The sequence below is a fragment of the Rhinolophus ferrumequinum genome, chromosome 11 (genome assembly GCF_004115265.2).
Source record: "Rhinolophus ferrumequinum isolate MPI-CBG mRhiFer1 chromosome 11, mRhiFer1_v1.p, whole genome shotgun sequence".
NCBI classification, from domain to species: domain Eukaryota; kingdom Metazoa; phylum Chordata; class Mammalia; order Chiroptera; family Rhinolophidae; genus Rhinolophus; species Rhinolophus ferrumequinum.
The window spans coordinates 66607944-66627637 of record NC_046294.1 but is presented as its reverse complement, the minus strand read 5'-3'; the positions used below and the strand labels follow the sequence as shown (position 1 = coordinate 66627637).

The window sequence follows — 19694 nt, the reverse complement described above, 5'->3', positions numbered from 1 at the left end:
TACTTAGCTAGTACAGCCAAAAAGAGCAAGGGTCAGCAATATTTTTCCTTAAAGGACCAGGTGTAAATATTTTAGGCTTTGTGGGCCATGAGATCTCTGTCACAGCTATTCGACTCTGTTGTTATAGTGTAGCCACAGGCAATGTGTAAATGAATGTGTATGGCTACGTTCCAATAAAATTTTATTTACCCCCAAAGGTGGCAAGCTGGATTTGACCAGGCATACCATACCATAGTTTACTAACCCTTGAAATAAAAGACTAGCAACCTGAGATAGCAGTGTTTTATCCCTCCAGGGTTCTTGTTTAAAAATTGTTTCCTGGATGATTTCCTGATAGTTGTTTCGTTGTCATTCTTGTTTGTGTCAAACAAGAACTGTTCCATTATTTTAGCCACCCACAGCCACCTCACTATCCATGCCCCAAATAAATAACTTAAGTGGGTCTGCCAGCTTGTAGGGAGTCTGAAACAGTCAAGGCAACTTGTTTCTCAGGCATAGAGATAAATAAATGGCTTCATAAGTAGACAGTTCAGAAGATGAATAGCCTGGAGAAACAGTTGAGCAGTTAGTTCACTGAGACAGAGAAAGAAGAGGAAAAGAAGGAAAGAGAGAAGGGGGAAAAAAGAAAGATTGATTGAATAGCAAACCAGTTTGTGAGATCTACTGTACAAACTTGCCCAGCTGGGTACTTTATCTTGAATTTGTTTTGCAAATTGCAGATGCCTAGCTCTGGAAGCCAAGAAAAAGAAAGGGCAGTCATCCCATGCCAAAATACTCTCATGGATCCCAAGTTACTTCATTTTTGTGGTGAAAAAAAATCATTATATATCCCCCTTCTAAAATAAGTGAAGAGAAACAAAGAGCCATTTTAACCAGATGCCCAGAAGATAAATATTTTTTAGATTTTTTTTTTAATAATAAAAGAACAATACCTGCCTGATAACTTTGCTTGCTTTGTGAAACTTACTGTGTCATTGATCAGCCCACAGAAATGCTTTCACAGTAAAACTGACCGAATTCAATGAGTCTTAATATTTCAACACACTTCAATGAAACCAGAAACATTTTTGTTTGCTGCTTCAGGACATGTCTCATTGGACTCCATTCTTCCGTTTGCTGAAATCAGTCCTGCTCAACAGAGCGCTTGTAGTCCATTAAAATGAAAGAAAGAGGTAATCCCAGCATTTTTATTAGTTTACATTTTTTTAAAAAGATCTCTCACATATTGACCATGATTTACAGAGACATTTTATCCAAAAGTAAGACCCAAGGACCAGGCCTATACTCTGGTGTTTATTTATTGAGATTTGCAAGATTTTCTTTATGCATACTGTTTCTTTAAATATTTATTCCTGAAATTTTTTAAAAAGAGGGAATTGGTGAATTTGCTACTATGGCTAGAATAGTGGGGTTGATTTCTAATTTTTAAACTTGGACATTTTTTCAAAAGGACTTCAAAGTGGCTTTAAGAGAAATATAGGTAATAACAGGGAGGACAAGTAATTTGTCCTCTAATGGAAAGGGGTGTCTCTATGAAAGGATTCAAGTATTCCCTGAATCTTCTGTCAGGTTTTATAAACGTAGTTTGCAATCTTTTTGTGTTAGTACTTCATATGGTGATCCAAAGACACCATATTAAGTAAACAAAGTGAAAAATTTGGGAAAGCATTCTTTTACCATATTTTCCATACACTAAACCATGCATCCAGCTTCCTATAAACGTCAATCAACCTTACACACTGCCTCTTACTAGTTAATATGCTTCAATTGCCTCCAGCTAAAACGTTTGGTCATCATATGCCTGATTTACCAGTTGGTCTCCTAACATCCTTGAGACCATTCTGGAAGATGAATTTCCCATCAATAGTCCAGTTGGAAAACTTGAAAGTATAGATAACCTGTGGAGTACACACATACACACACTCACATAAATGTGGAAGGTTACAAGTGCATATTAAATGTAAATTTATATTAAATCTCAGGATGATAGGACCAGACGCCTACTTTGTAGATTAGTATCAAATACTATAATTTCATTGATAGAAGCAAAAACAAAAACAAAAACGGAAACCATACACACATAAAATGAAAGATCATTCACGTTCATGATTTGAACCAGTTGTGTGGCTATTATTTGCTGCCAAATCAATATTTAACTCCAGTTTCTCTAGAAAACTGGATTTTTTAATCGTATAAAAGACTACATCAATGGAAATACCTAATTCACACACACACACACACACACACACACACACACACACACACACACGGGGATGTGCCATTTTTACCATGACCTCCACAAGCTCTTGAGTGGTAAATGAATATTGAGGGAAAAGCAGATGAATTCTATTAAATCAAGTTAGACATGGGCTCAGTCTAAGGCAAAGAATGAGGCTGAATATGGAAATCAAAGCCAACACATAGGAGCATATTTTTCTTTCAAAATATTTTATGTACTAAAGTTTGCACAACATCTTGGCAATGACAGCAAGCCTGGGTAAGGAGATCTTTCGTGTTTCATAGCTAACATAGGGCAAAAAACCGTAGCAGCAGCCAAACACTAATTCAGTCATGAAATGAAAGAATGTGTATGGTAGAGTACATGGTAAGGCCCAGGGGCCAGAAGCTACAAGATTTTAAAAATCTACAAAATTCCACAAGGGAGCTTATCTCTTATTTTTACATCTTTTGGTATTGTGAAGGAATGAAACTAGAGTTAGCACACTCCATCTGTTTGATTAGAGAAAGAAAGAGATATAGTTACATTTTCTTGGCACACAGATCGTTTATAAATCTTAGAGGAGTGTGGTTTTCCAGATTTCACTGGAAATTATTTTGATGAAGTTTGCTAATTCTGCCAACATTAAGCACTCTTTTCTTTCTCTTCATTTCCCCCCTTTCTAAATACTTTTTTAAACTCTGAAAAATAGAAAACAGCCTAACACATAGTGCATAGTAGATATGCAATAAAATCTATCAAATCCTTTAATGGATGCCCGGGTGACTAGACAGAGCATGAAGAGATCTGGGTTTTAATTCTAAGGCTTGAGTAGGCCTAGCATACCACCTAATGGAAATTATTATGCATTACTTTTTACTGTAATAACTTTGAGTGCCTCTGTGGGGAAAAGATGTGTGTTTCTTAGATTCCCAGGTAAACTACAAGCCGGAGATAGTAAATCCAAATGCCTGCATAGGCCAAGCAGTAATAGAAAGGAGAAAAGTGGGTGGGTATAATGAAACAGGGAATAGTAGAGACAGTGGCCAATCAGAGAGCACGAGGGCCAACCTGTATTGAAACCATGAGGGAGCCAAACACACTACACCTGCAGTGCGCTTACAGCATAAGCTCCTTCACAGAGAGATTTGTTTCTAACCATCTCTGTCATATACGGAAGAATACAAAAATAAGTAAATAAGAAAAATATTAATAGCTAAAATTTATCAAGCACCTACTGAGTGCCTGGAACTGTTCTCAGTTTATCCGGTCTAATTTTCTGTCATTAATAGAGTTAGCTCCATCTTACAAATGAGGAAATTAAGGCACACTATTTAGTAAATGTATATTGGCTGCTCTATTAATAAATAATTGGATATTAAGAAATGAAAAAACAGCACAGCAAAGACTAAAGTATCAGTGCCCCGAGCTTAGCCCCTAACCCAAATGAACGAAGCATACTCCAAAAGACAGTTCATCAGAGAATGACACTCAACTCATCTTCTGCCATCTCCAGGTTGGAGGATGAAGGTAATTCTCTGAGTCCACAGGTAGCTTGCGTTATACAACCTAACTGAGCCCACTACATTTCTGCTAGAGCTGACATGTAAAACAGCTTTCTGCGATTTGCAAGGCCTGTCTTCCTTGCTTCACAGCAAACAAACAGACTATTGCTCCTTTGTGTTGAAATAAATTCAACAATTATGAGCAGCTATCGTTTATTAAGTGCTTACTACGTGCTAAATATTTGGGGCATTGCATTATTTCCTCTCATTCTCACTGGAACCCTGTGGAGTCAGCGCTGTTGTTCCCATTTTATAGATAAGGAAATTGAGGTTGAAGAAGGTGAATTAGCTTCTCCCAGATCACACAGCTAATAAGAGCCAGAACTGGGATATGAATGATGTCAGGCCTATCTCCAGAGCTCATGGTCTTACCCATTGCATGGCCATGCAAAGAAGGATGGAAAGAAAAATGAATTTAATTTTTCTACGTATGTTTGTCAACCGTATTTTTAAAACACAAAATCCTCTTTTGACACAGTCTTGAACTAAACTCCAAATAATATCATAGAAAAGAGCAGACTATTTTCTATTTGGGTAGAAATAGAGAGTGGAGGGCCAATCACTGCCTCCAATATATTCTCTCTCACCTTGATTTCTCCAATATCACTTCTGGGTGTCTTTACACTTTTCTGACCCCACCTCTTTCTCTCTGGCATGGGCTCTGCTTGCTTCTCATTGGTGTGGGTGGACCAAAACTTCAACACTCAATCCTCCATGTGTTTCCTTCTCCATTTTTCCTCCAAGAGCAGTCAACTCATAGCTCTTCATCTGCCATTCTATTAATGACGCTTCTCTCCAGGCCCCCATGCTGAGTGGCTTGTAGGAGATGTGGGATGAAGTCTTTCCCCAAAGCCATGATGGATTGAAAGTTGAAAGAAGTGACTGAACATACAGGGTGCAGATGCGTTGGAGGATGCTTCCTTTAAGCTGCTCAGAGGATAGACCTCTCTCAGAGATGGCCCTAATTATTTTTATCTGATGAAGCCGACCACCCCACTCCCAGGCTCAGCACCCCGGCCCTTCTCCCCATCAAACTCCCTTCCACGTGCCTGATTGAGGGTGCTCTCCCCTGAGGGGAGTGCTCAATAAATATTTGGTTCATGGACAGATGGGTTGCACAGGTTTAAAGTAGGAAAATCTTTTTCCTCAAAGCTTCTCATCTCAGCTGATAGATAGAATATGGTGACCAAGAACTGGCGTTCTGGAGTTAGCCTTGACTTCAAATCCTCCTCCACAACTTATCTCTATGTGATCTCTCTGAACTAAGGTTTCGCATTTGCAAAATTGGGATGATGATGCTAGTTCTTGCTCATTGTTTTGTTGAGAGGAGTAAATGAGATAAATCACGTAAAGCGCTGAACACAGTGACTGGCCTATAATAAGCCTCAGTACACGGTCATCTTAAGAGTATTTGGTATCTCTTTGCTTTTGAGGCAGTTGGTGAGCTCTGTAGTCAGGGATTATTAAAGCAAGGCCATGCTTCCTACATCCCCAGACTTTGAATTGGTGACTTTTTTTTTTTTTTTAAACTCAGCACATAACTGAAGAAAGAGAAAGACATAAAAGGGAAAAGACTTTCCACAAACGGAGTACCTACTACTACTTGTCAGGCATCATGAGAGTTGCTTTATCTTTTTAATCTCTTGTAACCTCCAGTTGGGAAACGAGAGTTGGATTTTATTGCTGCCGTATATCCAGTGTTTCTCAAAGAGCATTCTCTGGGCCAATGAGCATTAGAATCACCTGAGCAGGTACCTGACCTACAGCCTCAGAATTTCTGGAGCAAGGCCAGAGCATCTGCTTCCCAAATGAATGTCATCAAAATGTGAAGATCTTTGGCTTAGTCCTTGTATCATACTATAACCTAAAACTGGATTCTGTGTTTTCTTGTACCTGATAAGTATGTAATTTTTTCCTTAATCGGAGGATGAATTCTCCAAGGTGAGGATGATGTTCTCTAGTTTTCTTGTAACCCCAACAGTGTACGGCTCAATCCAAAACACATCGTTGGGAATTAATGAAAATATTTGGCTGGGTTTAGCTTTCTGCCCTGCAGGGTGCTGACCTGTCAATGCCTAAAGATTGGTAGAGACTTCAAATTAGAATGGCAATTCACCAATACCCGATATTATGTAATACACAATGTGAGTTTTTAATCAATACTTTCTCATTGTCACTTGGTTGGGTGTTCTACTGATTAAGCATTGAGAGTTTTGACTTAATGACCAGGAAACAAAATTAACAAGTCTCTGAAAAATGAAGCCCCTTTCAAGTTTCCAAGTGTTTGTAAAGCAGAAATCACAGGCCTGCCTGCCTTATCATGGAAAGCTAAGCCCCTTCTGTTCCAAATGGTTATTCAACTTTTAAACACATGAATTGAAACCTAATTTTCATTGCAGGATTAGCATTGATATATGCTAACTTTAGGGAAAAGGAAGAATTTATTACTTTATGATGTGTTTGTTCCTGAGCAATTGAGAGGTTTGCCATATGTTTTTATGGTAGTTTTCTTTGAGGTTCCATAAACGCCTTCTGGAATGTGGAGGTGCCACCATCAGAGTAACATGGGAGCTTTTCCAGTGCCCTAATGTCATTAACCCAGCTGCTTTGGTTGCTGTGATATGCAATTATTGCTTCTACACTTGAAAAGCAATTCTCTGATCTCCAACCCATTAACCACGTTTGATCTTAACAAGATGAAAAATGTTCGGAATCTCAGCTTATGATCTTTATGCTACATTTTTCTTCTTTTAATTCACAGTAGCTCTTCCCCCACCCCACCTCTTTTTCTTCTTTAGGATCAACACTCTGTGGTAGGCCAGAACACAGGCCCCAGTCCAAGTCCCAACCCCTGCTCAAATCCAAACACTGGAAGTGGTTACATGAACTCACAGCCATCACTGTTGAATCAGCAACTGATGGGAAAGAAACAGACTCTACAGAGGCAGATCATGGAGCAGAAACAGCAACTTCTCCTCCAGCAGCAGATGCTGGTCGATGCGGTAAAACTTTGTACTAATTTCTACTGCATGTACCTGTTGACCCAACAGAGGGAGTTCATTATCTTCCATTTCCATGTACTACCCTTTTCTCTGTGTCTACTTACATGACCACAACAAGGATGTCCTGGCTGTCAGAGAAGCTAACGCTATGCATATGAAGTGCTGCAGGGAAAAACAAAAAGAAGAAAGACTTGATTTACCAGCTGCTGGACAGTTGGAATGCACAGCAACTCAGCTAACTAACCCTGCCCAGCCCAGGAATGTTTAGAACCACCAACATGGGCATTTGAATCAGGCCAAAGAAACCAGCCTTCTGCCCCTGAGGGAAAGAACTTGTGGACAGAACTCTAATCAATTCAAATCCAAATTGATTTTAGAGATAAAAGAGTTCTAAAAGCAGTTTTAAAAGCCAGCATGGAGTTTCAAAACTTAAGATTTGGCTTTCGAAGTAAAGCATTGCCGAATGGGGGATGTTTTTTAAGAACATGAAAAATAATATTTCCCACTTTCATCATATCAAAGTGGCCTTAAGGAAAGGCAAGGCTGTTATTTCTTACACGTTACCCAAGCATTAACCTGCTTCAGTGTTCATCTGTTCATTTCTGTATTCCCAGACATACTCATATACTCACCAACTGATCTAAACCCTTCCTGCTTCCTAAGTCCCAATCTCCAAGTTTCATTCTCTCACTTCGAACTACAGAGGTGCCAAAAAAATGTATTTTAAGATAGGGAAAAAACTATTAAATTTGTAACACTGTATACCGATAACAAAAGATGAATACAAGGCATGTTTAACTTCTGCAATTACAAGAGGTGCTTAAAATGATTACCATCAGCGTCCAGACACTTCTGATTATGGCGAACTACTGCTTGAGCAACATTCACCAAAGTGTCCACTTGTATACATTTTTTGGCACCCCTGTTAGTTGGCCAAATGAAAGAAGAAAAGGACACAATTAACCATTTCCAGGTTGGCAGAGCCAAGGTACACAGAAAAGAGAAAAACAAAATCAAAAAATGTTATACTCAAGAACCTGTGCAGTAAGAGGAAAAAATCTAGGGTGTGGTCAGCTGTATAGCCAGCCCATTCAGTAAATATTAATTTGCAATGGGAATACAGCCACCAACAAGTCACACCCGGTTTTAGTCCTTAAGGAGCTTAGAGCCCACTGAGCACGTCAAATAGGCAATTATAATGCATGTAATTAAGTGCTATGATGTGGGAACTACTACAGTAGAAATGGTTCCAGAGAGGAATCTCTGTTTACTGAGTATCTGAAGGTGAAGGAGGAGATGAGGGGTGAAGAGTGGGAGTTGTATTTACAGCCAGAAGAACCAGCGTGTTCAAAGACTCAGAGACAAGAAAGTACACGGCATCTTACGTCAGCGGAGGCATAGACTGTGCATAAGGATAGGGAAGTGACGGGCAAGGAGCCCAGAGATGACAGGCCAGAAGACAGAGCTGAAGAAATCAGAATTTACATTCTCTGAAACTCAGTGGAGAGGACGTTACGGATTTTAAACAAGGAAGTACTAGATTCAGATTTGTATTATAATAAAGGTATAAACACAGTAAGGGAAAATGTAATGAAGGAAAGGATAAAATCCAGCCTGGAGAGATTGGTGACAGTCTCCCAGAGCAGGTAAAATTTGACTCTGATTTGAAGGACGGTAGGACTCCAATGAATAGAGTATATGAGGTCCACTATTCCAGGTGGAAGGTGATCCAGAGACCTACAGGTGCAGCCTATGTGTATATTTGTTGGTTAGTTTGAGATTGCATCATAAAATATTTAATACGTAATGAAAAGTGTACATAATAATACAACAATTTTCTTTTAAAATAACACACGGAATAAGTTTGGAGTCCAGAGCACATGCGAAGAAATAGAAATAAATTTATTTCTTGAATAAACAATAGTTAGAAATAAAGTTACGGGTGACTTTGAATACTGTCCTAAGGTATAAGGTGTAGAGGAATAACTGAGTCATAAAGTGACACATCTGATTTCTGCTATAAATCATAGTTTTGAAAACCCCCGTTCTCTCACCCACTCCTTCCCTTTTTTTGATCCTCAGAAACTAAATAGTTTAGAAACAAGGGCAGTAGAAGAGAAAAATGTGCAATCTAAGATTAACTTAACTGGTTACACTGTCATTATTCCCATCAGTATTACTAATTTTTTTATTAAAACATGCAGAGTTTGAATTTCTGGCTTTTCAGTTCTGATTAAAAGGCAAGGAAACATTCCATGAGGGTCCTGTCCTGCCATTGGCCTAATGCCTGTTGGGCCCCAGTTAAGTCACCCCTGGGATAGGTGCAAAGGGCAGTGGCATAAGCTGTGAGAGATGAATGAGAATGAGGCTGCTGTTTCTGTGATTTTTACAAACCATTCACTTCTCTTTGTTTGGGCACCATTGAGGGTACCCGAGCTTGTTAGCATATCCAGGAAGAAACAGTCTTTGATGCCACTTTACATTAGCATATGCTTTGTAGTCATTTGCAGTCAGTTGGCAAAGCCAGATAAGCACCTAAATGGAGACATTTTCTCACGAACGTGTGTTATCCTTAGTCTCTATTACTCTCCCACCAATGAAGCACAAGGAGAGATGAGTAGTACTTATTACCATGGGCATCATAATTACCAATATGTTTTGTGCACCTACTATGTGCCAGGAACCATGCTGAGCTTTTACAGAATTAAAGGATTAAACCTTACAATAAGAGGATGAGGGAGGTCCGAGAATTATCCACATTTCACATTTTGTTATGGTGAAACTGAAGCAGGACAGGTAAGTGCAATAGGATATTATTTCTGTCTTAGGCTTTCAGGTCCAAGATATTTGGTTATCATGAGACATGAGTTGACAAATTAAATTTCGTGTTGCACAGAAGTAATCTCAGGGATGACTGTGAGTTTACACTTGCATAGAATGGGAATATTGATCTTTGGCAAATGAAGCAGTGTCCATTCAGTATCGGAGGCTGGTCTTTGCTACTCTTCAGCATGAATAAAAAGTCAATAATTAAATTAACTGTACAAAAAATAAGTCCAGATTTGAAATCTAGTTTAATGGGAAACCAGGGGCCTTATTACTCTCTCTTTTCCCTCTCTCTCTCTCTCTCTCTCTCTCTCTCACATACACACACACACACACACACACACACACACACACACCACACAACATACATACATGAATACTGTTTTCTTCAATATAAACAGCAGAAATACTTAATGACATAAGAAAAAATAGTAAATGCTTTTGAAAAAGAGATTTCAGGAAGTCCCATGCTTGGCATAAAAATCAAAACTGTCAGCTTGCACAATAGTTTACAAGAGGAATGGTTGAACATAGCCACATTTGGGTTCATAGAACATCTCAAGCTGTTTCTTAAACATTTAGGGTTTGGGTGAAACCAAAGAGTTTTACCAACCACTTTTTCCCTTAATTTGTAAACCCATATTTAAAAGAAATGCAATCCATATGTTTCTGATTCATTTACACTTAGCTCATCAAAATTGTGCTTTATATGAATTACTTGATGCCCCCAAAATCCCTCTGAGTCTTTCAAGTTTTTTTTTTTCTTAGAAACAAGAATTTGATTTTGGTTTGGTGTTGTTTTAAGGCTGTCCCCCCCCTTTATAATAGATTTATTTTAGTTAGAAAGTTTGGAATTTAATGGGAAATTGAGAAATACATGGTTTAAGTGGGTTCTAAGTTAGGCAGCCCACATTTGGCTTCCATCTAATTTACCCATCTATCTGTCCATGACAAGGTTTTCTTTTCTATTTATTGACTTTTCTATCATTAGATTGTTCTCCGTCTACCTATGCCAATTATTTTTATCTTTGAAAACAGAGGTTGCTTCAGGGTGCATACAAGGTTGCAGTGAAGCAATTCTAAAAACTCCCTGATCCATGCTAAGAAAGAAAAGAAGCAGCCCCTGATGTCCAGAACTGATATGACTCTCCCAGCTAGGTCATTTTGTTCTCTGGTGGTCATAAGCAGTGTTACAGAGAGCTAACCTCAGCCAGGGTTACTCTGAGACCTTGGTAAAGTGAGACAAAGTAAGGCCATTTCATAATTTTGTCTTAAAACAGACACAAACAAGGTCACCATGCAACCCACAAAATCCCCAAATCCCCACTCTTTTATTCAATGAGTGACAGTTTCTTCATTACTCAATCATAGAATCGACCTCAGTTTCTGACAGCTTACAATCTAGAACAAATCCTCATTTCTTTAGACCCTCCCTAACTCACCCAATCAAAACCCAAATCCTGTCATTGCTTTTTTTCTAACACACTCCTTCTGAGACACCCGATGACCCCCAAGTTGTGCATTTTTCCTCCCTGCAATGAGTAATAAACCTAACAGGTGTGTTCTGGTAGTCTTTGGCCTTGACAATACAAAGAGAATGTCCCTATTTCCTCTCTTAGCTCCCTAGGAACCTACTTGAAAGATCGATCTAAAGGTGGGTGATTCCAGAAGGAAGAAAACAAGGGAGCCGGGGAAATCTCTGTTCTTTGAGAACGGAGCACAGAGAAACAGAGTGGCAAAGGGGCCCTTGAATTGTATGGCAGTAAAGAGCCTGAGTTTTTGACTCAGGGTTTGGTTTCTGTTCTACCACTATGTGATCCTGGGCAAGTTACTTAGCCTTGACAAAGCTTCCACTTCCTCATCTATAAAATAGGAATAATTATACCTTCCCTCCCTTCAAAGGCTGTTTATGAGGGGAAAAAATGAGATAATATGCATATAGTGTCCATACCAGTACCTGATAGGTTATCTCCTGACCTCTCCTATTTAGGGTTACCAGATTTAGCAAATAAAAATACAGAATGCTCAAGTGTCCTGTATTTTATTTGGAAATCCTACTCCTAGGCCTCTTATACTTCGTGGGATCAGAATTACACATAGGTTTACCAGAGCGTACCAGGTGTGCTACAAACTAAAATTAGAACTATCATCTCAAAAATCACAGAAATTTAGTCCCCACAGAAATCTAATTGCAAAACAAAGAATATGAGACCCAAAACACATGTTGAATTTTAAGAAGTAGAAATTTCACTTCCATGCAGGAAGTTTGTTAACATGGAAAGAATTTGTCTCTGAATTAAGACTACTGAATAAGGTCTTTACTTCGCAGCTATGAATGAGAAATTGTTCTTGTATTCTTATATTTTTGAAGAACACTATGAATTTTTACAAGTGAGACAGTAACAATGCAATTGAATATGTTTTAATTTCTGTTTTCAAGGAGAAAATTGCTCCACAAGATCAGATAAACAGACATTTGACAAGGCCACCCCCCGATTATAAAGACCAAAGAAGAACTGTGGGTAGTATGCAACCAGCTGCTCAGTATTCTGGTAAGTTTCTTAAAAATTAATAGAAATTATAAGTGTGGGAAGAAGAAAACTATTCAGGTTTTAACATTTCCCCCTTTCCCTATCTCATAATTAATTGTAACATCTTTCTTAGACTCCTTCTCTAGTTTCCATATAACTTTCAGATCAAGACCAAACTTGAATAGTTTTAGTCTTCTCATCAGTTCCTGCTCAATCTTGTCCCAGATTCACATAATTTCACTGCTTCAAAAAATGTTAAATATTTTCTAACTGCTAGGTTCAACCATTCTCCTCCCGAGACAGTGTATGGTAAGCAGACATTCTTTTCTGAGTCACGTTTATAACTTGCATAAAGCCCAATCTTTTTATCTCCAATCCCAAGGATTCTTTTATATGAATAGGCAAAGAGAAGGCTAGTTTGGTGGCTCTACCATGTTATCAGGGATCAGGCTTCCTTTGTCTCTCTGCTCCACCTTCTTTAGCATGTAGCTTCCATCCTGAGGGTTGATTGTGTCTACATCTCCAGCCTTCATATCCATATTCCATAGGAAGATGGAAGAAGGGACAAGTAACATGACGTCCCAAATGCTCAGATACCATTTTTTTTAAAGTTTCTTTTCTTTTTAATTTATTGTGGTAATGTTAGTTAATCATATTATACAAATTTCAGATGTACAATATTATAATTCATTATCTGTATACTCTATCGTGTGCCCACCACCAAAAGTCTAGTTTCCTTCTGTTACCATATATTTGCCCCCCTTTACCCAATTTGCCTATCCCCATCTCTCTTCCCCTCTGATAACCACCATTCTGTTGTCTATATCTATGAGTTTCCTTTTTTTGTTGTTGTTGTGAAGTATGTTTGTACTTTTTTGTTTTATGTTCCACATATGAGCAAAATCATAGTTTTTGTTCTTTTCCATTTGTCTTATTTCACTTAGCATAATACCCTCAAGAGCTCACCATGTGTTACAAATGGCAATATTTCATCTTTTTATGGATGAGTAGTATTCCACTGTGTGTGTGTGTACACATATGTAATATATGTAATTATAATTACATATATATAATATTTTGGATATTGTAAATAATGCTGTAATAGACATGAATCAGATTCTCTTTTGAAAGTAGGTTTCTTGGACTCTCATCTGAATAGGATGTAGTAATAGTAACTTCTACCTTTAGCCAAAATTTATTCATATGGACGCCCCCTCTCCTCCGCCCCACACCCCCACCCATCAACAAGGAAGTTTGGGAGATTTGGTTTTTCAGCTGGAAACATTGCTGCAAAATCATGGCTCTGTGTCTAAGGATGACAAGCAGGTTGGTTATTTGGTGGACACCCAGAAGTTTCTTCCACAGTGCATGCAGGCATTTCCCAAAGAGAAGGGTCCTCAGCATCGAGCTGCTGACCCCCAAGTGGGTAAGAATCACTGCCCTAGAACCTTGTACTTCCTGTGTCTTTTGAGAATGAAGTAAGCAACAAGCACACTACACCTCTTTATTATTTTTTATCTTAATCTCAATACAATAATAATCACTTGGCCCAGATGTTAATATGACAAATGATGTACGAAAAGCACTTGAAACAATTTCTACCACATATTAGGAGCTTTTAAATAGTGATTGCAATTAATATTTTGTGATCTTTATGGAAATTCTCTCTACTATGGTTGTTTAAAAATACTACTCTCCTCATAAAACTTCTCAGTGCATATTGTTAAAATAGAGGGCATCTAGAGGGAAATTATTTTTAAAGCCTCTACATTTTTTTTTCCATAGCATTTTCATTGTTGTAAATTCCCTTCTCATGAAACCTTCAGCTAACAAGATGATGTTGCTTAACTTCATGAGCAGTCTGTGAACTCTGAGTTGTTATTCAAATCTCTCTACCCTGACTCGGATGCTTCTTCATCAAACACTCACTGCTGTACACAGTACAGGGCCCTGTCCTAAGCCTGGAGACACAAGAGACTGCTCCTGACTTCAAGGGATATGGAGGCTGGTTGGGGACATATTTTAAAACAAATAGCAAGGCCTTCAGTCTTTCAGATTGTGTACCATGCTCCCTATCCTCAAGCAGGAAGGGATACACTGGGTTACAATTGCAGCCATGCTCTCCTCAGACATTACCATTCTGATATTTGTATGTGTCTAGTTCTGTGTTTCTCAGTATCTCTGGCTCTCTAGGCCTCCTTGCCTCTCTTCAGGGAGAGTACTTCAAAAGAGTATCTTTCTCCAAGTTATCTCTTTGCTTCAATCCCTCATTCATTCATTCATCCATTCATACATTCAATATCAATTGAATACCTACTTTGTACCATCTACTAGACTCGGAGAATGTGGCAGTGAACAAAACAGGTAAAAATTCTTTCCCTGAAGGAGCTTATCATCCAGCAGGCACTTTTAAAAAAATATTTCTGGCATTTTTTTCTTGGCTCTCAAGATGTCTTCCCATGGTGCTTTAACCTTCCATGCCAGGAAGATGTCAATGTGTTGATTAATCACTCTCTGATGTGTGGAGCCTGTCAGTACAGCAGCCCATGATTGGATGGCCCCACATCCAATCACTTACTGACAGACATCAATGTGACTGGCATCACTTTGAGGCTCCATGGATTTCCCAATGTAAAAGCTAAGTGCTAAATGAAAACTTCAAAGAGCAAATGCTACTGGAGAGAACAGGCTTGAATAACAGGGAAAGCTTAATGAAGGAGCTTGGACCTCAGCCTGAGCCTTAAAGAAAAGAGTGTTCAGCGAGGCACGAAGGGCATCAGAGGAGAGGGAAATGGCACGAGCACAGGTAGCTCCTGGTGTGGGGATAACAATGGAATAGTAACTATAGCTCCTGGAGCAAGAGGCTTTTCATGTGGAAATAATCACTGGAGCATGGATTACAGTGAATTCCAGATGTTTAAAGAGATGGGAGTTGACCATTTGGACACTGGAGCCACTCATGGCAGCTTCCTGAATAGGAACGATGCAGGTGAAGAATTGGACATGATTTTCAAGGCCATAGGTTGAGTCTTGCTATGTTATTGCAAAGTGCTATAAAAGAGGAGATAACCTACTGCTCTGAACTAATATAATTATCTTCTTTTCCTTAGGTGGCTCATCAACTGTGAGTTTAAACTCTAACCAGACTTTGGCAAACCCAGTTTCAACACACACCATTTTAACTCCAAATTCCAGCCTTATGTCTACTTCCCACGGAACAAGAATGCCATCATTATCCACAGCAGTTCAGAACCTAGGGATGTATGGAAATCTGCCTTGCAATCAACCTGGCACATACAGCGTCACTTCAGGAATGAATCAACTGACCCAACAGAGAAACCCAAACCAATTGATAGCAAATCAAAACAACCCTCTAATGCCACGGCCACCTACCCTAGGGCCAAATGGTAATAATAACGTGGCCACTTTTGGAGCAGGACCTGTTGGCAATTCACAACAACTGAGACCAAATTTAACCCATAGTATGGCAAGCATGCCAGCACAGAGAACATCAAACATAATGATCACATCGAACACAACAGCACCCAACTGGGCCTCTCAAGAAGCAGCAACCAAACAGCAGGAAGCCCTGAAGTCCACAGGAGTCCGCTTCCCTACAGGTACACCGACAGCCTATACTCCAAACCAGTCATTGCAACAGGCAGTAGGTAGCCAGCAATTTCCCCAGAGGGCAGTGGCTCCTCCTAATCAGTTAACACCAGCACTGCAAATGAGACCCATGAACCAGATGGGCCAGACATTGAATGGACAAACCATGGGTCCACTCAGAAGTCTGAATCTCAGACCCACTCAGCTAAGCACACAGATTTTGCCTAATTTAAACCAGTCAGGAACAGGGTTGAATCAGTCGAGGACAGGCATAAGCCAGCCACCATCCCTGACACCGGGCAATTTTCCTTCACCCAACCAAAGTTCCAGGGCTTTTCAAGGAACTGACCATGGCAGTGACTTAGCTTTTGACTTTCTCAGCCAGCAGACTGATAACATGGGCCCTGCGCTAAACAGTGATGCTGATTTCATTGATTCTTTATTGAAGACAGAGCCTGGTAATGATGACTGGATGAAAGACATCAATCTTGATGAAATCTTGGGGAACAACTCCTAAAGGAGAAAAGGGAGACAGTTCACCCACTCCAGCACTAAAAGGCAGTATTTTACAAGGACTCTGGAAAGGTCCACGGTTGACTTTTAGTTGAACTACATGAAGATACCTTGGCTTAAAAATGGAAAGCAGAAAGTAACTGTAGTGGTGAACATTTTGGTCCAAATGCTTGTTTTAAATCTCAAACCTGAAAGTAAAACATTGGGATCACTTTTCCCTGTCTAAACTTCAGGACACAGTATCCAGTTTATCCAAACAGAACTGTGATGTTGATGTGTAATTAGCTGTGTAAAATAGGCTTCCCAAGCTTCTTTTCTCCCCGAAAGGAAAGCTTTAGGACTTTTAGCTTGTTTAAACCCTATGTCATGCAGAGGTATTAGTTCCAAGCAACAAGCAACAAATTCCTTAATTTGCTCTCATAGATATAAGTGTGGTTTAATCTTTCTACTATGTCTTTCCATTTAGTTTCCCTAAAATGTCCAGGGTAGATTGAAATGTGATAAGTTTGTTTGGAGTAACCAAACAGTATCCTAAGTAACGAAAAGCCAGAGAACCTAGAGAACATCCAGTGGTTATAGAATTTCTTCCCCAGCCTCACCCCTCACTTTTTCAGTTTTCCCACATATCCTGTATTTCAGTAAGAGGCTGTGTCTAGTGATGAAACATGAATGCAGAGCTATCCAACTTTATTGGTTTCCACAACCAATTTCTGAATCCATTTTCAAGTCCTAGATACAATCACAACCTGTCCGAATCATGCTAAAATATTAGTGCACACGTGTCTGCATCAGACTTCACTATTTAAAAAAGTAAACACCCGTTGAGCATTAGTATAAAGGAGATTTATTTGGCCACACATAACCTGGGGTGTTGCTTATTGTGATGGTACCTGCTGGTTAGTTCCCAAGTTGAGTGAAACTGAGCCTGGTCCTCCCTGATTATTTTGATGACTAGAGACTGATTTGTAAGAAGAGGAAGTTTGGAGACCAAAACTGAGATTAGAATGTATCATGTTTTGGTTGGAGATAAGAAGCAAAAGATCAGGACCAGGGATGGCAGGTAGGTGTGGATACAAATCTATTTTGTAGGGTTTGAAGGAAAGCAGTACTGAGAGAGAATACTGGTCTTACTTGGACAAATTATTTGGGTAAATGGCTAAGTAGAGTGTGATCTGATAGTAGCAGTCGACGCATTCTTCTGTCCCTAGTGTGATGAATCATTGCCACATGCTGGATGGACCCTTCATATCCAGGTTTTCTCCCTCAGGGCTCAGTACTGTATCAAAGAACGAGTTTTGTTGAGTCATGTAATGTCAGTGCCCACATACAGATCATCTGTAAAATGGGGAAGCTTTGTGCTTATTTGGGAAGGATGTAAAATATCCCTATCATCTTCCCTGTTACAGAGGAACACAGGTTATCTTCAGCCTTTTTAGTTATTATATAATATATACACACATATTCAATTATCAAATGTAATTTAACTGACGTCATTTAATAACTAAATCTTTAAATATCTGTTCTTAAAAAGAACACATTTTGACAGTTCTGCAAAGCCCGCTCCCAATCTTTCAAATGTCTAGAAGCACTCTCTTTTACATGATACCAACATCACTGGCCCAGAATCTTTTCTGTGCTAGGTTGTAAATACAAATGAATGACTTGTTTTGTAAACTTTTGTAAAGAATATTTTGGTAGAAATCCTTAAAACATATTCTTTGGGTTATATTTATACATATGTGAAATAAATATACTATCAAAAGGTTATATTTTATACAAAAAGTAAATTGTTACCTTTTGTATGCTAATATACAAAGTTTTGTATAATACGATGGTTTATTTTTAGCTCTACACTTAATCCGGAGGTGGTCAAGAGGGAACTTTTAAAAAACTATCAAGAGGCTTGTTAGACAAATGTATATTCTGAAACCTCAATAAGAAAGCATTCCAGGTTTCAATCCTTTCCTTTTCCTTCACTCCCAGACTCTTTTTTAAACCCATGATTCTGGTGTCTTGTTTGATTATTCTGCTGTGCACATTGTATCGGTCCTTGTCGCATGTGGTCTCCTGTGTGTTTTCCCATTTTATGAAACAGCGTTTCTCCATGCAAAAAAATTAAGGAAAAATGATGTACATATAAACACGTTTATTTTATGGCTCCTCCATGTTACTGTATATATCTGCCAGCACGTCCCAGTTACACCCCCGTGATTCAGCTTATTTTTATCCTAACATAAATAGTATGTTTTGTAGTAGCTATCAAATTTAAGAGATAAAGCAATCAGAATGTTTGGATTTTCTTCTATCTTAATGTGAATTTCATAATTAATGTCTATTTATTCAGCTATTCATTAAAACACAGGATTCTTTGGAAAAAAATGGTGTAGTCTATAGTTTCTGTTTTTTGGCAGTCTATTACCAAAGATGACGTAATTTTCCTGAAAGCTGAGATAATGACAATTTGATAGACCTATGTAGCCAAAACTTTATTATTTAACACTTAAAAGCTATTGGAATACAATCTCCCATTTATAGAAGTACCAGACTACTTAATTGTTGGCATTGTTTATCATTCTGACAATATTATAAAGGAGGTAGAAGTAATTTTCCTTTTTTTAATTCAAAGACTAGAAAGCAATTTAAGCAAATAACTCATTCTTGGCTTGTGTTAAGCCCAATGAAGATAAATAACTCTGCTCTAAGTGAATGCACTAATATTACTTGCATTACTGTAACTGTACCCATAACTGTAAAGATTTCAATTTGTAAAACAAATATTTTGTATTGTGTGTAATTTCATGTGTTAAAAAATAGTTTAAAAACATTCAGAAGTGGTTCTCTTGTATGAAATCATACTTTCAGTCACCAACTATATTGCTGCTACATCACAGAAAGTTCTGAGAACTATTAAGAGCGACGGGCAAATTTTTTCTCTGGGAAGCTTCTAATACTAGAGACGCTGATGTCTCATTTTAGGGTTCTTTAGTTCACTTAGAAAGTTTGTATTAAGATCCTGTACACACACCACCTAGTAAATACTGGAGAAATATCCTAATTCTCAGGCTTGTGGGCCTTTGCCTGGCCTGCTATGTGGGACTTGGGCAGACAGGCTGAGTGAACACGGGGCCAGGTAAACACAACCTCACCGAGTATATTTATACAGCTCTTCTTGAGAGTTAAAGAGGTTGAGAGAAAGATGAGACTTTGTAGGAGGCAAGGGGAACCATTCTAACCAAATTTGCTTGCTCCACTGTTGAAATATATTGCCAGAGTTTCATTGTCCCTTTCCTTTCCTCCAAAAAGTTGTGTGACATTATCCTTTTAATAGTGTTATTAATGAAGCAATAATAAAATTGGCATTTTGTATAGTCCCTGTCCAATGACTCTGGATGGTTGGATAATAAATAAATAAAGTCAACATCAATAAAAA

The 19694-nt window shown here is 38.6% G+C and overlaps 1 protein-coding gene across 1 annotated transcript in view; it reads left to right on the top strand.

Moving 5' to 3' along the window:
• Positions 1 to 18641, top strand: part of MAML2 (mastermind like transcriptional coactivator 2) — a 338927-nt gene extending 320286 nt beyond the window's left edge. The window contains exons 3-5 of the mRNA XM_033120686.1: positions 6582 to 6785; positions 12052 to 12163; positions 15253 to 18641. Of these exons, the coding sequence (XP_032976577.1) occupies positions 6582 to 6785; positions 12052 to 12163; positions 15253 to 16268 (1332 nt within the window). The 3' untranslated portion in view covers positions 16269 to 18641. The remainder of the gene's footprint in view (positions 1 to 6581; positions 6786 to 12051; positions 12164 to 15252) is intronic.
• Positions 18642 to 19694: the final 1053 nt, after the last annotated feature.